The 18,514-nt window shown below is 41.2% G+C and overlaps 2 protein-coding genes across 5 annotated transcripts in view; both read right to left on the bottom strand.

The window, feature by feature from the left end:
- Window positions 1–18,514, bottom strand: part of LOC311057839 (SWI/SNF-related matrix-associated actin-dependent regulator of chromatin subfamily B member 1-like) — a 56,539-nt gene that overhangs the window by 11,740 nt on the left and 26,285 nt on the right. For 2 of the 4 annotated variants that reach the window (XM_084074946.1, XM_084074949.1), the window contains exon 1: window positions 1,031–1,157. The exons of 1 other annotated variant lie outside the window; for it this stretch is intronic. In XM_084074946.1, coding sequence (XP_083931072.1) covers window positions 1,031–1,117 — 87 coding nt within the window. In that variant the 5' untranslated portion in view covers window positions 1,118–1,157. Of the gene's footprint in view, window positions 1–1,030; window positions 1,158–5,558; window positions 6,049–14,565; window positions 14,845–15,635; window positions 15,734–16,510; window positions 16,614–17,378; window positions 17,491–18,514 lie in introns of those variants that run through there. One more of the 4 variants, XM_084074948.1, reaches the window with a different exon arrangement.
- LOC311056728 (uncharacterized protein) lies at window positions 7,475–13,965 on the bottom strand (the record flags this gene model as incomplete). The annotated part of the gene is made up of 5 exons (XM_084073535.1): window positions 7,475–7,494; window positions 12,042–12,086; window positions 12,769–12,920; window positions 13,226–13,349; window positions 13,638–13,965. The coding sequence occupies 5 exons, from the start codon at window positions 13,963–13,965 to the stop codon at window positions 7,475–7,477; spliced, it is 669 nt and encodes a 222-aa protein (XP_083929661.1).

Consider the following 18,514-nt stretch of genomic DNA (forward strand, 5'->3'; position numbering starts at 1 on the left):
AAAAATTCCATTTTTTTTTTTTAAATTTCAATTTCTCAACGGCAGATTGGGGCAAAAAAAGCCTGCCGCTCGCGGCTATATTATGACTTTAGTCATTTCTTGTTTCATTAATTATTTGAGTTTAAAAAGCTCTCAGCTGTTGAAACAAATATTGAAGTGCTTCACAATAAGAAACTATAGTAAACAAACAAAGTAAAGACAATAAAAAAAAAAGAATAACACGGGTGAGAAAGCCCTGTTAAAGAAATCAGAGGGCTACTAGGAAGGTTTAAAAGTCTTGCTGGTAAAAAGTAAGAGTTCTGATAGAAAAAGTGCTCCTCGGAGCACAGGTCTTTGCCAAGTCAGGTAGGTTATTGTGGGCCAGCAATGTTCGAAATGCGCCAATCAGGATGAAACTTTATGCCAATCTCTTAGCCGATCAGGATGCATTATGAAAATTATAATGTGTACTGATTTGCGTGATGTTTGAGCACAATCTGTAAGAGTAATCTCAAGAAATGTGCAAAAATCGGCCTCCTAGTGGTGCTATAACAGGCCGATCTGAAACAATCGGGGCAGGTTCTGCTCTAGCATGCAGCACACGCGCACGTGCACACACACACACACACACACACACACACACACACACACACACTCTTCGGGCTGGTGGAGACAAAAATACTTAATATCACTGTTTAGAATTATGAATGAACTTTAGATAACATTCACTATCTTCATTTTTCCTGAGTCACAGACCAGTAACATGAAATAGAGCTGTAATAGAATAATAATAATAATAATAAGGGTAATAATAATAATAATAAGGGTAATATTAATAATAATAATAATAGAGAATAGTTACAATTCATCAAAATGTTACCGTTATTACATTATTGTTATTTTTAGCTGGACTATTTGTGTATCAAACCTTGAATGATTGTAACATTGCTAACATTAGTAGTTTAGCATCAACTAGCAGTAAAATGCTACATCGAAGCTTTACACTGGGGAGACAAACATTAGAAACAGTTCATTATTTGCTTCTACATACCTCTGATCCCACCATGAAAAAGTCTCCATCTTGTTCTAACTGGAATTTAAAAGGCTTCTGCGCTAATGTGTTGTTTAATGACAACATTGTGCTGTTGCCTGTTGTTGTTGTTGCTACGTGGTTGCTGTGTGCGGCAGCCAAGGTTTATAAAAATAAGGTACAGCATTCTACGTCATTTTCTACGGCCGGCAGTGTTGCCATGTCTGCTTATTATAAGCAACTTTGGGCTTCTTTTTTTGTGAAGTTGCTTGCAAATATTGGTATTTGGGGGCTACGTTTTTTTTTTGGGGGGGGGGGCTTGTTTCTAAAGTGTAGTGTAGCCCATTTGAGCTTGCTTCACAACTTTTAAATTATTTTAACCAGTGGTTCTCAAATATTTTCATGTCATGGACCCAATTAATATGTATTTGTCTCTAAACCCCATCTGAAAATGTTTTGTGCCAAGGAGATTTGTGTTGTTAGAATGTTTAAAAAAAAACTTCCAAATAATCCACATTTTATTTCAAGATGTTTTGAAAATAGCATCTACAAGCTCACAACGCGTCACATTGCTATGCGTTGTGAGCTTGTAGATCGGGTATTTTCAATGCAGACTAATCAGTGGTGTGTTCTACCGTGTTACGCTATGTAGTGTGACCTGCAGAAATGTTTCGTAGCCAAGTGTAGCCCTCTACTAACCTTTCATTCATTGAAAACACGCTAGCGTATCTCCACGACCATGTGCATTTCATACAGGGAATGATTATCGTATCCCCCCGAAAAAAAACTAGAACACACCACTGCAGTATATAGGTTTAAAGAGCTCATAATGGCCTAGTGCCCTATTTGCTTCTTTTAGGCTCGTTTTGCTAGACCTGGTTGCTTATTTCTCTCACAAAATCTGGCAACACTGCTAGAAATTATGTCACTGTTTAGATGCCTCAATACAATGATACAATGTGCACGTCGAAGAACAATTGATTGGAAAACAACCTGTGATATGTCTTCTTCTATATTTCTGAACCGATTAACTGAAAAAGGACACAATCGTTCAGAAGTAGTGTTTTATCACAAGCCGGCTGCCATAGACTTCAATGTATTTCCCCAAACTTCCGGTTACAGTTTTGGCTCCCAATGGTGTCTGCTTGCCTTGGCCCGTAGGCTGACTGTAGCTTCTTATAGCCTTGGTTTCACCATTGAACTTCATACCCCTCAGAGAGTGTGTGGGTGAAGCTTCAAGGTAATCTGACAAACCGGAATTAGGCAAGGAAAACCAGAAGTGGTTGTTTTTGATTAAATTGTAAGTATGTGGGACCACCCACCAGTTTGGAGCCTGTAGCATGCTGGGAACTGGAGTTATGGCTGTTTAAACCCCAGCCAATAGGAAAACAGAGGGGGCAGGGCTTCAGCAATTACAGCCCGTCCCGTAAGACCACCTACCAATTTGGAAGCATTAGCACTCTGGGAACTGAAGTTATGGCTTTTTAAACCCCAGCCAATAGGAACACAGAAGGGGCAGGGCTTAAGCAATTACAGCCCGTCCCTATTGGCCGTCTAGGAGCACCTACCACGTTTGGGGAATTTAGCATGCCGGGAACTGGAGTTATGGCTGTTTAAAGGCCAGCCTATAGGAACACAGAGGGGGCGGGGCTTACGCAATTAAAGCATGTCCCTATTAGCCGTCTAAGAGCACCTACCAAGTTTGGGGGGTTTAGCATGCTGGGAACTGGAGTTAGGGCTGTTTAAAGCCCAGCCAATAGGAACACAGAGGGGGCGGAGCAATAGTGCACACGAGAGAGAGAGAGAGAGAGAGAGAGAGAGAGAGAGAGAGAGAGAGAGAGAGAGAGAGAGAGAGAGAGAGAGAGAGAGAGAGAGACTTATTCTACAAGCTAATATTATCTTCCTCCTTCGTGCCTGAGGCCCCTTTTCCACGAAGAGAACTTCGGTTCTAAAACCAGTTCCGTTTCCACCAGTTTTAAGTAGAACCATTGTAATCAAGGATGGATACGTCATGAACGGAGGGCGCTGATGTTTACAGCCTACAGATAAAAAAAACGTTATTTATTTCACAGGGAAATGCAATCATCAATGGCAGTTAGTTTTTCCTTTTCATCCATTTAAAAACAATATAGAACCAATTTTGTTCGATATTAAAAGACCATTTCACTGCTGGAAGGAGCTGCAGTAACTTGAAGTTAACACTATGAGTAGGGGGGATTTGCATTCGTATTTTAAATTGGTGTCTTATAACCGGGAAAACAATTATGCAGTCATTATCATTCAATCGAGTTCCTCTGGAATGTGTTTGACTGCATTATACTCCAACTACCAGCATTCTTTGCGCACCGCCATTCCAAAACTCCTCCGTCAATTCTACTCCCATGGGGGAACTGTAAAGTCCTTTGCTACTGTAACAGGGTGGTATGAGAACTGGTAGCAAACTACGCCACCTAGGGAGTTGCGCCCTAGGGAATACTTAGATCTACTTCAACTAAGACACCTGATTACATTTGTGACTCCTCACACGGTTCGTTGTACAGAAGGCAGAAACGTGTTTTAACAAAATTACAAAAAAGCTTTATTTGATAAACATTTTATCATTAATAGTATCTCATCAATATCATCATCAATAAAAAGTGGATACAAAATGTGCTTGTCTATTTATTAACGAATCCCACAATTCTGTAGTGATGTATTTGTCAACTTTGAAACTCGGTTGACAGTTAAGTCCAAATAAAGTCCACAATTGAGTAAGGTTTATTTTCAGTCAATGTAACTGTGGGCACTGGGCAGCCAAAGCACAACAATGGCCAATATTACGTACACTGGTAAGCAATAATAACGTGGGTGCTCGGGTGGGAGAAACATAGCAGAACTGGTATTGTACTGTTGAGTACTGACCCAACTCAATGCCATTCATGAATAGTAATTTCCAGACAGCTTGAATGAAAGAAACATTCACAGCCTCCTCTGCACAACCAGAAGACTTGAGTGTGCAACACGAGGAAGTCTGTGTTAAAACTATTTTCAGACAAAAGAGTGTCAAATTATATTTAATGTCTAATAATATGAGTAAACCCAGAATCCTCAGGCCATGCATAATTGTATAAGCCTTATTGGAGACAATGAGGATAGGGTTTGCCAACTCCCAGAGATTAAAATAAGGGACACCTACTCAGGCAAGCCGCGTGGGAAAAAAATATTTTAGGTTTAAACCTGCATTAGGCTACTACATCACACTTACTGTAATCTCTCAAGAACAGATTCCGACCTGCGGTGGAATCTGTCGGAGCGGTTCGTCCTAACCAGTGCGCATTGGCTAAAAGTGGGCGTGCCTTCAGATCAGGAAGTGGGCCGCGCTTTACCCAATCAAATGTAGTGGGCGGGATTCACGTGTCCATCCACCATGATCCACCCTCCCCCCCTCGAAACTAGCCGAAACTAATTTAACAATAGCGTCCTCGGAGCGGACAAAACCACGGAAAGATATTCACATTTTAAATTACTCTTTCATCATAGAAACAAGTGGGCTTATAACCAAAACCATCCATGTTCTCTGGGAGAAGTGGTGTTAGTGTTCCGTGTAGAAATATTGTTAGTGGGAATGAAAACATGGTCGCACCAACCGGAAGTGATGCGCTATAGGCAGACATGAAACCGGTGTTTCCCTGCGCTCTAGTCTAACATTATACTCCTGCCAGACTCCACAGAATATCAGAAAAGCAGAGGTCGCTGTTTTTCATTTTCTGTGGGGTCTGGCTACGCGAGACTACACTTACTGTAACATAGTTGTAACAAGTTCTATTCATACCATAAATCACAAGGAAATGAAATGCAATGCTTCAGCCATACACCAGATATGTATTGTGTATGTATGTTTCGCAGTTTGATATTGGAAATTTGCAAAATGTGAAAAGGTAAATGATAAAAGTATGCTTTGGAAAACAGTATAAAGGAATGTTCAGTAGGCTATACATGATTTGTTTATGCCATAATGACATCCACAGGTTTTATACCAATTGTTGAAATTAGGCCTTAAATGTGAAATGTTCTACAAGCATGTCCAAATCGGATACAGGATATGTGGGCACTAGGGTCATCTAGGCACCTCGATGTACAATTGGCTATTTTGTCCAAAATGTTCAAACATAAAATATTTGAAAAATACTATTAAGTAATGTAAAGTAGGTGGTTTGAACATGCACGGTACATCATTGTCAGACTTAATTTTTTAGCAGCGCGAGCTTGTCGCTGTGCATCTGTCTTAGCACGCCTTCGCTCGTCAGGTGTTTTTGCAGCGTGAGCTCGTCGCCATGCGTCTGCGTTAGTACGTTGACGTCTTTCACGTTGGTCAGGTGTTTCCACAGCACGATATCGTCGCTGTTTATCTGCGTTAGTACGTCGACGTCTTTCACGTTGGTCAGGTGTTTCTGCAGCGCGAGCTCGTCGCCATGCGTCTGCACGAGCACGTAGACGTTGTTCATGTTGGTCAGGTGTTTCCGCAGCACGAGCTCGTCGCCGTGCGTCTGTGTTGTACACCTGTGCACACCTTCGCTCATCAGGTGTTTCCGCAGCGCGAGCTCGTCGCCGTGCGTCTGCACAAGCACGTAGACGTCGTTCACGTTGGTCAGGTGTTTCCGCAGCGCGAGCTCGTCGCCATGCGTCTGCACGAGCACGTAGACGTCGTTCACGTTGGTCAGGTGTTTCCGCAGCGCGAGCTCGTCGCCATGCGTCTGTGTTGTACACCTTCGCACACCTTCGCTCATCAGGTGTTTCCGCAGCGCGAGCTCGTCGCCATGCGTCTGCACGAGCACGTAGACGTCGTTCACGTTGGTCAGGTGTTTCCGCAGTGCGAGCTTGTCGCTGTGCGTCTGTGTGAGCACTCCTTAGCTCATCAGGTGTTTTTGCAATGTGTCTTTTTTTTTTTCTCATGGTGAACTTGGTTCTTGTCTTTGGCATTTGGCGTGTATGTGGGGCACGTGAAGGAGCCGTAGCGCTGGATGTTGATGGGTTAGGGTCACCTTCAAAGACAGCATGTTCTGCAAAGAAAGTCGAGAACATTGTAAGGCACTTTAGACTGAAACATTTTAAGGGGTGTTAATGTGTAGATGTAGGCAGTGGTGTTGAGTGATTAGGGGAAAGAAGTATACTTTCATGTGAGGGTCCATGACTTAGATATACAGTAATAGGCCACAGAGCCATTAGCGTGCAAACAGTGTAGATAAGACTCACTGCTTTAATTTCATTTTCTAATACATATTCATATATAAGGCCAACAATTACGCTTGTGAAATCACAATCTCTATTTAGCTGATTAGCTCAAGTCGGCTGGTTGGCTCAGTCAGACTTTTGAGAGTTAATTACCCAAGAATATTAATACATCTTAATTATATGTTACATTTTGTTGGTAAATGTTGTATAAGAGCAGGGTGATGCTTATGCCACAGCACAGCTGGGCCAATAACAGACGCGTCGCTAGGTCTCTACTAGATCGGGGGCTTAGCCCCGCAGGCAACGGGCACATGCGCGCGCGTGCATGTGCCCCCCCCCCCCCCCGATTTTTTCCGCGAATTTCGTGGATTTGGGTACTTTTCCCCCCGTTTTTTGTTACTTTATTTCGGTTTTAGGGTTATTGGTAGGGTTAGGTTAGGGTGATAGATATATAATAATAAAAAATAATAAAAAAAATATATATATATATATATATATATATATATTTTTTTTTTTAAATATTTTTATTGGTGGCTTTGGGTAAAACATTGGTGGCTATAGCCATAGATATATATAAAGGCTAGATGACTCACCCGCGCTGCTGGCCAATGGAGTACGACGTCGCCACATGGCGGCCATCTTGGGACGGTCATTCATAACATTATGTCTATGGTGCATATACTTTGAAATAACCATAGCGTGCTCAATTTTCATCCGATTTTCAAACGGTTTGGTGTTTTGTAAACACCAAAGATGTAGTTATGATATTATTGTATTTTTAAAAAAAAACATGATTATAATTATAAGTATGCAGTATCATAACTACATCTTTGGTGTTTACAAAACACCAAACCGTTTGAAAATCGGATGAAAATTGAGCACGCTATGGTTATTTCAAAGTATATGCACCATAGACATAATGTTATGAGTGACCGTCGCAAGATGGCCGCGGTTGAGCTACGCTTGCGCCGCCCCTTGAGCCATCTAGCCTTTATATATATCTATGGCTATAGCCACCGAAGCCCCCCCCTAACGACGCCACTGGCCAATAACCTCGATATAACGCTATCATGTTTGGGATTACTTAAGAATTAGGTAAAAATGTTGTGATCCCCTCAAATTAACTAATATTCAACCATTTCTGTCTGTGACACATTGTGACAAGCTTCCTTTTCAACAAACCAGAAAAAAAGAGAGATTCAGTGATATTGAACCATTTTCAAAATAGTGAGTCTCAGGAACCACGGCCCTCGGTTAGTTACCGTTGATGTTGGCTGGAACAACACCAACGAGAAGAGAAGTGGAAGGTTCATCTCTTTGTGGGTGTTGTGACTTGGCAGCAGGACTGTTAGATGCCATAGGGGTCACAGGGGGAGATGAATAAGATGTATCACCTAGGAAGGAGATACGTTTGAAAATATAAGAAATGGTGACGCTATGTCAAATTATTACATGATCATAAGGTAACATATGTGAATACATATACAACATGAATATAAGGTATAAAAAAAAAACGCTGGCATGGGGATGAAAAACAATGTTTTAATGCTGGCAGTCAATGTGTTAACAGTGCTCCATGGACTCCATGGTCTTAACACCTACTTGGAGAGGGACAGTGTTGGGAAAGTTCACTTAAAATATGAACTAGTTCAAAGTTCAGTTCACAAATTTTAAAATGAACTAGTTCAAAGTTCAGTTCATAATTCAAAATTTTGAACTAAAGTTCATGGTTCAAAAAATGAACTAGTTCAGTTCTTTTTCGTTCTTTTTTTTCAATATATATTTGTGCTGTCAGGCGATTACATTTTTTTATCGCGATTAATCGCATGATTTGTGTAGTTAATCGCGCGATTAATCGCATATTAATCGCATATTAATCGCATATTAATCGCATATTTTTTATTGTCTCAAACTTGAATGATGAACTGAAAAGCAGTGCATTGTATTGTATATGGAGCAGGATGCATCCAAATATATTATTTATTATTATTACTATACTTTTATTATTTATCCAATACATTATAAAACCAATGTTATTTATTTAATTTTCTTATACATTATATCCTCTCTGGTGTACATACACAAAGCACCCTATATTTATTATTTCCAGTGGTGTAAAGTAACTAAGCACATTTATTCAAGTACTGTACTTAAGTACAATTTTGAGGTACTTTTACTTTACTAGAGTATTAGCAGTTTTCAGTACTTACTTACTTCTACTCTACATCTCAGAGGCAAATATTGTACTTATTTTTGATTATTTGAAAACTTGAGTTACTAGTTACTTAGTAGATTTTACAAATACATGTATCACTTCAGCCCTATTTAAGTTTTGGATATTGGAAAATAGCCGATCTACAAGCTCACAACAGGTCACGGTGCAACACAGTGAGCTTCTAAAGATTTTCATTAATCTGGGGGGGGGGGGGGGGCTGGGGGCTTGTCAAAGTGACTGTATGACACTGTTAACATCAAAAGCCAGGTGCAGAAGTCCACTTTTAATCCCAAAATAAAGTCGGGTCGGACGTCCAGACTACAATACGTTCATTCAGAGGTTTGGGGGCCGGGGCTACCGTCCTAAAGTCGGCTGTTAGGCTACGGTGCTACGCCACGGACATGTTGTTGTGACATCCCAAACTCATCTCGCCGTTCCGTGGTGTTTACTTATTAATTCAGGCCAGCTTCAAGTTAATTTTGTCGGCAGTGAAGCCAAGGAAACAACACCGATACTTTGGAAGAGACACAAGTCAACTTCCAAATGCTTGTGGCCGGGAAATGAGCTTCGCAGAGCGGATAAAGTGTCAGCTCTTCGCCCTGGCCGAGTGGCCGTAACTGTCTGTGCTGCTCACTAGCTGTCGCTGCAATGAGACTGTTCACTCGGAGTCGGACTTCGCGCTGCGCAGATGAATGTTTAGACACCGCCTTGCTTTTCTCTTTTTTTGGCTAATGGTGCGTTCAAGACGCCTCGGAAACACAGAATAGGATGAAATACAACATGACAAACCGATGTAACCATGGAAATTTGGGACACTCTTGAACGAAGTTAAACTGTGAGAGAACGCCGTTCACAAACGCCAGTATGAACGCGTTCACGATAACGTTCATCTAGCGGATATACAGTACGTTCAGTTCACGTTCGCCCAAAATATGAACGAGTTCATGAACGATCGTTCATTGAACGCGTTCAGGCACAACACTGGAGAGGGATGGGGTCTGTGAGCTGTTTATCACAGATAACCTGTATGAATGAACCAGTGTACACATCTTTAACAATGTCAACATAAACTTGTGGTAGATGGAATTCCTCAAGAGCTGTTATCATGACATTATGTGATAACTGCCAAATGCATCACAGAAGTCCCAAAAAACTGCAAAGTATTCACTAAACCCATGCTTAAAATCGTCAATTCCTGTTTTGAGACAAAACACATGTTTTCATCCACAAGCCACGGGAGGATTCAGGGCAAGAATGCACTTCATAAACACCTAGGTAAGTAGGTAAGAGGGAAATGTTTCTCCACGTTAACGGATCGTCCGTGATATTTGTAACGGACCCAGGACAGAAACCTTTATTTTGAAAGGAAACACTGGAAGCACACCAGCGCACTGGGAGCAGTTGACTTACTAAAGCCAGTCCAACGTGAGCTGGGGGAGGGGAGCAGCAGTGGACAGCACGGAGACTGAAATGTTTGTTTGGCACAGAGCCACAAGTTAAACTAGACGCGTCGCAATTGGCAATTGCAAAGTGTGGTTGCGCCGACGCCGGTCGGGACTCGAGTAATACGCTGGGAGGAATACCGTCGGAGACTGCGCCAATTACATTGTCACGTCACTCCTGAGATCGCTTGCGTTTCATTTTGAAGGGACTGACTCCCCCAAAAATCATGTTTTTGCATCAAACGGTGACATTTTGCGCATTCGTGGCGCCCCCTATGGGTCAAAGTGGAAATGCTTTTGGGGAGTCGTTGAGTAAATCACCCTCGACATGTGATTTAAATTTGGGATCGATTGGACGTTTCGTTCGTGATTTTTGACATTTTTGGTAAAACGGGTCCCTCCCACTAACTTTGGAAACAATTTACGGAAGAACGGTAAGGACTATGAAAATGCCGTTTGGATATGTTTACCGCATGGGCCCAGAGATCATGTGTACCGATTTCTGTGACATTTGGACAAAATATGTTGGAGGAGGAGCTAAAAGTGTGGTTTGAAGAAAATGCAAAATGGCGGAAAATCTATCCAGACGGAAATGGGCGTGGCCTATATGGGGAGTTGCGTCGTGACCCAAGGAATCCAGGGGAAAATAAATTTTGATTTTACGACCTACGGTTCAAGAGTTATAGGCCAAAACGTAAAGTGGGCTGTTATAGCGCCACCATGTGGCCGACTGGTGTGATTATTTTTTAAATAATTTAGCAATAAACTATTAACCTCCCCTCCAAGTCTTGTAACTGTAGCCCTTACGGTTTCCGAGAAAGAAATACTTGAATGGGAGTTTTTGCAATTCCCATGAAAGTGAATGGGGAAATTTAATGCACTAATAAATCAATATCAAAAAATCTAGCCATACGCAAATGGGCGTGGCCTATATGGGGAGTTGCGTAATGACCCAAGGAATCTAGGGAAAAATACATTTTGATTTTACGACCTACGGTTCAAGAGTTATAGGCCAAAAGGTAAAGTGGGCTCTTATAGCGCCACCATGAGGCCGAATGGTGTAATATTTGTTTAAATAATTTGGCAATAAACTATGAACCTCCCCTCAAAGTCTGGTAACTGTAGCTCTTACGGTTTCTGAGAAAAAAATACTTGAATTTTAGTGTTTTCACTTTTCCATTGAAGTGGATGGGGAAATTTAATGCACTAATAAATCAATATCAATTAAACTATGCAACCAATCTCTTAGCCTTATGCAAGTGCACGATTCCCGGTCAGACCGGTCATTTTGACATATAGCACTAAATTGGGAAAAATAAACTGTGGGAGGAGTAGCGGCCCGAAGTATTGTTTATCTATAAATAAATAAACAAAGTATAAGGAGTACTATAGTCTGGTTGCCCTGTTAGGGCAACCACACTAATTAATCGTTTCGGAAACTGGATGGATGGACCAAAGGGAGCAAAGTGAGTGCCACAAAATAATGAAGAAATGGAAATGGAAATGTGATTGGATTTTAACTTTGATATATTTATTTTAGTGGGATTCCTATTAAACTGTGTTATTGATGGAGTGACCGACATGCCACTGGAAAAGCACCTGGTTACTTAGCACCTAGCTGGAGGGGGAAAAAGGTGAATGTCATTCTTATTGTTGTGGGTTTTTATTGTTGTGGTTGGTGCTTTGTATGCTGTATTTGTAGTTTTAATCTGCACTTTTTATTGGTTATATGGGACATACGTTTGTTATGACAGCTTATTGATTATATGTTTATGCTTTTTGTTTCAGTTTACAAGTTGATTGTCTTTTTTGGGGATACTATAGATGAGGGCGCCCTTCCATGAAACAGGGACCCTCCTGTTCTCCAAGCAGACATTAAATATAGCTGTTAGAATGTCTGACTACGTAGCCCCGAGATATGAAACACCGACCATGCCACATGCACTATTACTGGGTAACGAGCGCAATACAGTCTCAACCTCAGTGGCGGAAGAGGGTCAGTAACTGACGTTTGACCACGGCATTTATTCTGATAATATAATTGTACCTGCTCACAATTATCTGGACACGGAGGTAGGTCGGGGAAATCACTGTTGTTCAGAATAATTTGAATTGCATGGGACTGTTTATGCTTCCACAGGTTTGTCAGCTTGTCTCTGCTCACCTTCCTCCGCTGTTGTTGCTGTCGCCTCGTAGCTGTCAGTGAAGGCTATAAGCCAAAATGGACACTTTAAAGAATGTCCATAAAGACTGTCTGCCAATGTCTGGACTAATAATCCTCAAACGTCCATCAGTTGAGTTCGGGAACATTTGCGGTTACCTAATGCTAGTAGTACTTATTACTTCAATGTACTTAAAATCTTGAAATATGTAATTGTTTGATGCTATTGCGCTGGTATTGATTACCGATGGCCATTGTGTTGTTTGAAATTTGAGAATGATGTTAGTTATATACCTATGCTTTACTGCAAACTATCCCAAAAAACTGATTATGTGCCCCCATTTTTCCCCACATGATTGTATTTACTTCAATTTAGCAGATCACGAGACAAGACTTTCAAAGTGGCGTCCCTATTTTTGCCATGATTATAGGACAGAATATTTTGGTCCCATCTTCATTTTTCATATGATGGTGGTTGTTGTTGCAGTTCCCTGCTCTACAAGTCTCAACCCATAGTTTTGCGCTAGGACAAAACAAACCATGAAATGTAACAATGAATACATTCCGTCATGCAATCCCAATAGTGATAGCTGTGTTCTTTGACCCGGCAAAGTAATGGTAGATTTGGCCATGCCCTGAAATACCCATATGTGCGTCTCAAAAATACCAATAAGTCCCAGATTGTAACTTTATATTTGTCCACTAAACAACGGTTCCAGTTGGTTCTTACCTTTGCCAGCTTTGGGCGCTTCCTCCTGTGTTGTGGAGATGTCCGGTTTCTTCTTCTTTGCAACAGCAGAGTTCTTCTTATCAAATGTCATCGGACTGTACTGAGGCAGACGGTTGAACTTCTTCTCAAACTCTTCCTCCAGTTTTCCAAGGCTGAAAATTGGTGTTTCAAGTTGAGTGCTTGATTTATTTGCACATATAAGATGATAAAATGCAATACATTTTTTTTTTTTTTAAGTGTAAAGGTGAGTTTTAAATATCACTACATGATAGATATTATTTACATGTAAATTATATTTTACAAGAGCTCATTAGCAGTAGCCAGATATTGCATCAACCACATTATTCACAACATCCCTGCTTCAACCCCTAGTCTAAAAAAAAAAGAGCAGAAATGCCAAAATAATGTTTATTAAACTGTAGTGAGAAAGTGCAAAATAATAAGACAAAATACTGACCCCTGCGTAGACTCATCTTTGTACTTGGACTTTTTCAGTTTCTTGGGGTTACTCGGCCCCACCTGAGAAACAGCCCAGTTGTCATCAGTCCAGTTTCCATCATCAGATCCACGGCCTCTTTTACCTAGCAGGTGTAGAACAATTACCTTGCATATTACTGGTATTTACATTCATTATAGCCAACCTAGCTCACTGATTTGCCTTTAAGAATACTTGGTTCCCTCCTCTTTTTTTTTTTTACCTCTACACAGAATCTCTTCACTAAAAACTAGACAACCTACAAGCTCACAACGCGTTGCTTTGCAACATGTTTGGACACATTGTGAGCTTGTAGATCTGCAATTATTTGCAGAATATTCGCTCCAGAATAGTGACGCAAGGGTTTACGTGGCAGACTCTAGATATGGGTTACCTCGGTCTATGTTGGCTCTCAGAGATGTCAGCATTCCTTCAGAGACCAGGGTCTTGTACAAGGCCCCTTTGCAGCTTCTCTCCGACTTCCTGGACCCGCGGGCCTCTGCATCAACCTGGTCGTCCTTGACCCGCTCCTTCTCTTCCTCATCGAGTTTCTCGTGCTGCAGAGGGCTGGAGGGGTCGTCAGCGAAGGCTGCACGTATAAGCGCAAGTGCGCCTCGATCCAGCTGCAGGACAGAGCCGGTGTCAAAGCCTCTGGGAGCAGCGGCTGCCACACACACACACACAGTTTTCTTTTTTGCTATACATTTTTCCCAAGTCCTCATGTGCAACTTAAAATGTCCTTTTTTAAAGGTTTTATTTTAGCAGCAAACTTCAGAATTAAAAAAGGAGTAGTTCACCCCAAAAATGACTTATTTCCTATCAATTACACACCCCATGAAGCCTTGAATTCATGGAGATGTTTTTGTTTTTGTCACATTCCTAAGCCAATCATTTGATTACCGGCGGAAAGATGCTAATGCATCCGGTAGGAGACTCAAAAGAGTCTCTTTGAGTCTCCTACCGGAAATACTTCCGGTCATCAAATTATTGGCTCAGGAATGCGACAAAAACATGTCCATAAATTCAAGGCTTCATGGGGTGAGTAATTGATAGAAAATAAGTAATGTTTTGGGTGAATTACTCCTTTAACTGATTTATTTCCTGTGTGTGTTTCTTAATAATTTATTTGATGCTAACTTTACAACAAAAATATTTGTCCTCTGTATGTATCATCAGCACATTCACAATTTAAGTTTTTTTTTATCCACACTCTGGACAAATACATTTAGTTTGTTTGTTCAGCTTGTTGCTCAATGACAATAATATGTGTCCTTCCACACTTAGCGTCTTGTGTGATTACAGTGTGTTTAAAGCTGACTGACCTCCACTGGTCTCCTCCCACTCATCATCACTGTCTTCAGTGACTTCAGCAGTGTCAGATTCAAGTTCAACTTCAATTTCAACTGAAGCGAGGTCTTCATCATCTTCACATTTCACTGCTAGTAATGTCATCATTGATCCATCAGGCTCCTCTGGTCTTTGAAGTAACTCCTCCTGTTCCTCTTTAATGTGTGGAGGCTCTGGTTTCCCCTGGAGCAGACTGGGACTCCTCTCCTGTCCAGGAGAAACCTCCTCTTTACACACAACCATTTGCAGGGTGTCTCTGTTGTACACCTTCGCACAGCTTCGCTCATCAGGTGTTTCCGCAGCGCGAGCTCGTCGCCATGCGTCTGCACAAGCACGTAGACGTCGTTCACGTTGGTCAGGTGTTTCCGCAGCGCGAGCTTGTCGCTGTGCGTCTGTGTGAGCACTCCTTCGCTCATCAGGTGTTTTTGCAATGTGTCTTTTTTTTTTTTTCATGGTGAACTTGGTTCTTGTCTTTGGCATTTTGCGTGTATGTGGGGCACGTGAAGGAGCCGTAGCGCTGGATGTTGATGGGTTAGGGTCACCTTCAAAGACAGCATGTTCTGCAAAGAAAGTCGAGAACATTGTAAGGCACTTTAGACTGAAACATTTTAAGGGGTGATAATGTGTAGATGTAGGCAGTGGTGTTGCAAAACGGTCGAGCCCTGACTTTACACGGAAGCTCTGATTTGGGAATACATTTTGCTTTAGGCCAGACTTTCTAGAACAGGGTTTGTAGGTAGGTACCGTGTACAGTATGTTTATAAATACATATGTTCTCTCAAAAGTGGGACAATCAAAGTGTAAGCCATTAATTCATCAATTATTTGAATCTAAAATGCTGATGCAATCTGTAGTAGTCAGGACAAGTCAGTTTCATGGGTCAAGGCTTTGGAGAGCTGTTTTCAGGGCACACAACTGGTGTGCAAAGTATAAATCAGGCGTTAGAAACTCCCAATCAGATTTGGCACATCATTGTTATGTTACTAAAGTAGACTATGAAGGTTACAGTGAAACTTGTTGAAACAGTGATATTGGGTGTTTATACCGTTCATCTTCAATGTGAAGGCATCTGGAAGTTTGTGTCCATATATATCCATGTCTAGATGAATGGGTAGCACCACTTCTGTTTGGGAGGGATCAAAGCTAAAGAACAAATGGAACAGTCACACTTACAATTACTTTTAACATACACATTTTAGACAATTAAAACCTATATACTTAGTTGACTAGGGTCCCCAGGGCTCAATCATAGGTACTCTAAAGCAATGCTTCCCAACCTTTTATGCTGGGAGCCTTCTGACATCTGACAAAAGCGGAGAACCCATCACTCAGTCCTAATAGAGCACCGAAGTCCTGACGTCACTGCCAGTAGAGGGCGCTTTCCGCAGGTTCATGGTTTTACTTTTTGTATTGATATCCTCATTGGGGAATCTTAGATTGCTTCATATAACAACTGTGTTCAAAAAATAAACACACCACCCTGGCGTTTTTACTCATATGGATATGAAGCATCGACTGAAGGTGTAAATGTACACATTTACCCAAAGAGTAACCCATTTCCCATGAACGCGGCTGCTGTGGGGACAGTGATATCAGACCCGGAAGTAGTAGTTCTTAAGACTGTTAAGGCAGAATTAATTCAATTTTCGCCAGAAACAGGCTGTATCAAATATGAATGAATATCATAAACGATGCAGAGCCACCCCCCTGACAAAAAACGCCAGGGTGGTGTGTTTATGTTTGGAACACAGTTCTTATATGATGACGTGATCCAAGATTCCCAAATGGGGATTTCAACACAAAAAATAAAGCCACAAACCCGTGGAACAGCGCCCTCTAGTGGCAGTGACGTCAGACTTCGGTGCTCTATAGCCACTCTACTGCTGGCTTTGGAAAAACTACAAAGGAGGTAGAACTTACCTGAAGTTTGCTGGAGGTTTTGTGCTGATGGAACCTGCTTTGTATTTCTTATCATTGCCCTCAAAGATATCTTCACATTCTGATGCCTTCAGCAGAATAACTGCTGTAGATTGGTAATAGGAAAGAAAATAAGTATTGTATGTTCATGTTTAATGTCCATTTTCTAATGCCAGTACTCGTTCTACTTTGTCGTTATGGTGACAATAAATCTGTCTACTTCATGGTGTGTTCACATGAGTGGTAATCTCTCAAGACAAAATCTGGTACAGCAGAATTTGTAAGCACCACTGTTGAGCCGGCTGCAACACTTTTCAACACTCCAATGAATCATATATTGTTTTGTTTCAATATGTTCACTTCCATTCTCTACACAATTCCTGCTCCATTCTGTGAATGGACAGCCCTTAACCTGTTCGGTGTGCTATTTTCATTTACAGAACAATGTGGCTCGAGAAACACTTCAACAGTGGCTCATGTAGCTGACCAGGCTTGGATGTGTTGTAGCTTTTGTGGCAAGTGTGAAAGCAGCATGATAGCAAGCAGAATGCTTGCATTTCTTCATGTACTGTAACACAGGGTGGTATGCATTGCTAAGGCAGTTGGTGATAGAACACTGTATAATTTTAGTTATAGCTGATATCCATACGTTTAATGTCCTACTAAGGATTTGAACCGGGTCTCTAGCGCTCTGCTAAGAGGGACATACCAGGCGTGATATTGAGCTTATGACATTTGCCTTGCACATCTTGCTTTGTCAAGACTTTGGCAGTCATATTATTTAGTAGAAATATGAAATCTAATAACACTTTTCTCCCCCCCCCCCCCCCCCCCACTATATTAAATTGATTTTTCATTTTCCATAACTCACTTTGTGATGAAGCGACAATCTTCCTCCTCTCCTGGACTGAGGCCGACCTCCTCCATAAGAGCGGGTAGCGTTTGTACAGAGACCCTTTGAACATACGCAGGTAGTTTCCCACCTGGAGGAGACAGAATCAAACTTGTTGTCAATATCAGGTGGAAAACTTGTATGTCCAAAACAGTTACTTTTCAGGGAACTGGGAAAGAAAATGGATCCAATGGATCCAATGTACTTATTATTTGACATTTTTCATTGATTCAATATTTATAAAACCCACAGAAAGACTAGCACGACCACTTTCACTTTTCCTCAAAAATAGCAAAAATTGGAGATCTACAAGCTCACAACGCATCACATCACAGTGCATTGTGAGCTTGTAGATCTGCTACTTTTGTAGGACATTATTGTACAACAAATTCATTCAATTACAAAAAAAGAAAGAAAGAAAAGAGAAACATGAAAGGTTTAAATAATATGGAGATATGAGGTTTCTGCCAGACGGCAATGCTATGGCTTTGCTGTGTGCTGTAAACTTCACAATGCAGCATAGCCATATAACGTTGCAGCACAACACACTTGATCATCACAATGCAGGATGACCAGACAGCAGAGTGGTTAGAGCATGTACCACATGGGCTCTAATGCCTGGCATCGAGTCCCTGGTTCAATTCCCAGCCAGCAGGACCATTTGCTGCATGTCACTCCCCTACTCTCTCTCTGTGTTTACTGTCTTGTTGTGTCTCTACACTAACCTCTGAAATACTACTACTACTACTACTACTACTACTACTACAACATTGAATCTGCGACAATAAACGCTATAATGTTTTTTATGTAAGTGGTGGCAACATTTTTTGACACCACACGGGTCTTCCCAACAATGGCGAAGATTGAGGTCAGTGTGAACATGGCCAAATAATAACGTAATAGTACAAAAGTACTCATCAAAATGTACTGAAAGTACCAAAAGTAAAAGTACTAAATCTGTGAAAATAGCAGATCTACAAGCTCACAACGCGACCACTTGAGGCCAATTACATCAGCTATTTTCAAAAAGAATCTTGAAAGCAAGCCCAAATAAGCAGTGTTGGAAAAAGTATTAAAATTCTCTACTTAAGTAAAAGTACCAATACTGCAATGTA

Source organism: Gymnoscopelus microlampas (genome assembly GCF_963454915.1).
Source record: "Gymnoscopelus microlampas genome assembly, chromosome: 12".
NCBI classification, from domain to species: Eukaryota; Metazoa; Chordata; class Actinopteri; order Myctophiformes; family Myctophidae; genus Gymnoscopelus; species Gymnoscopelus microlampas.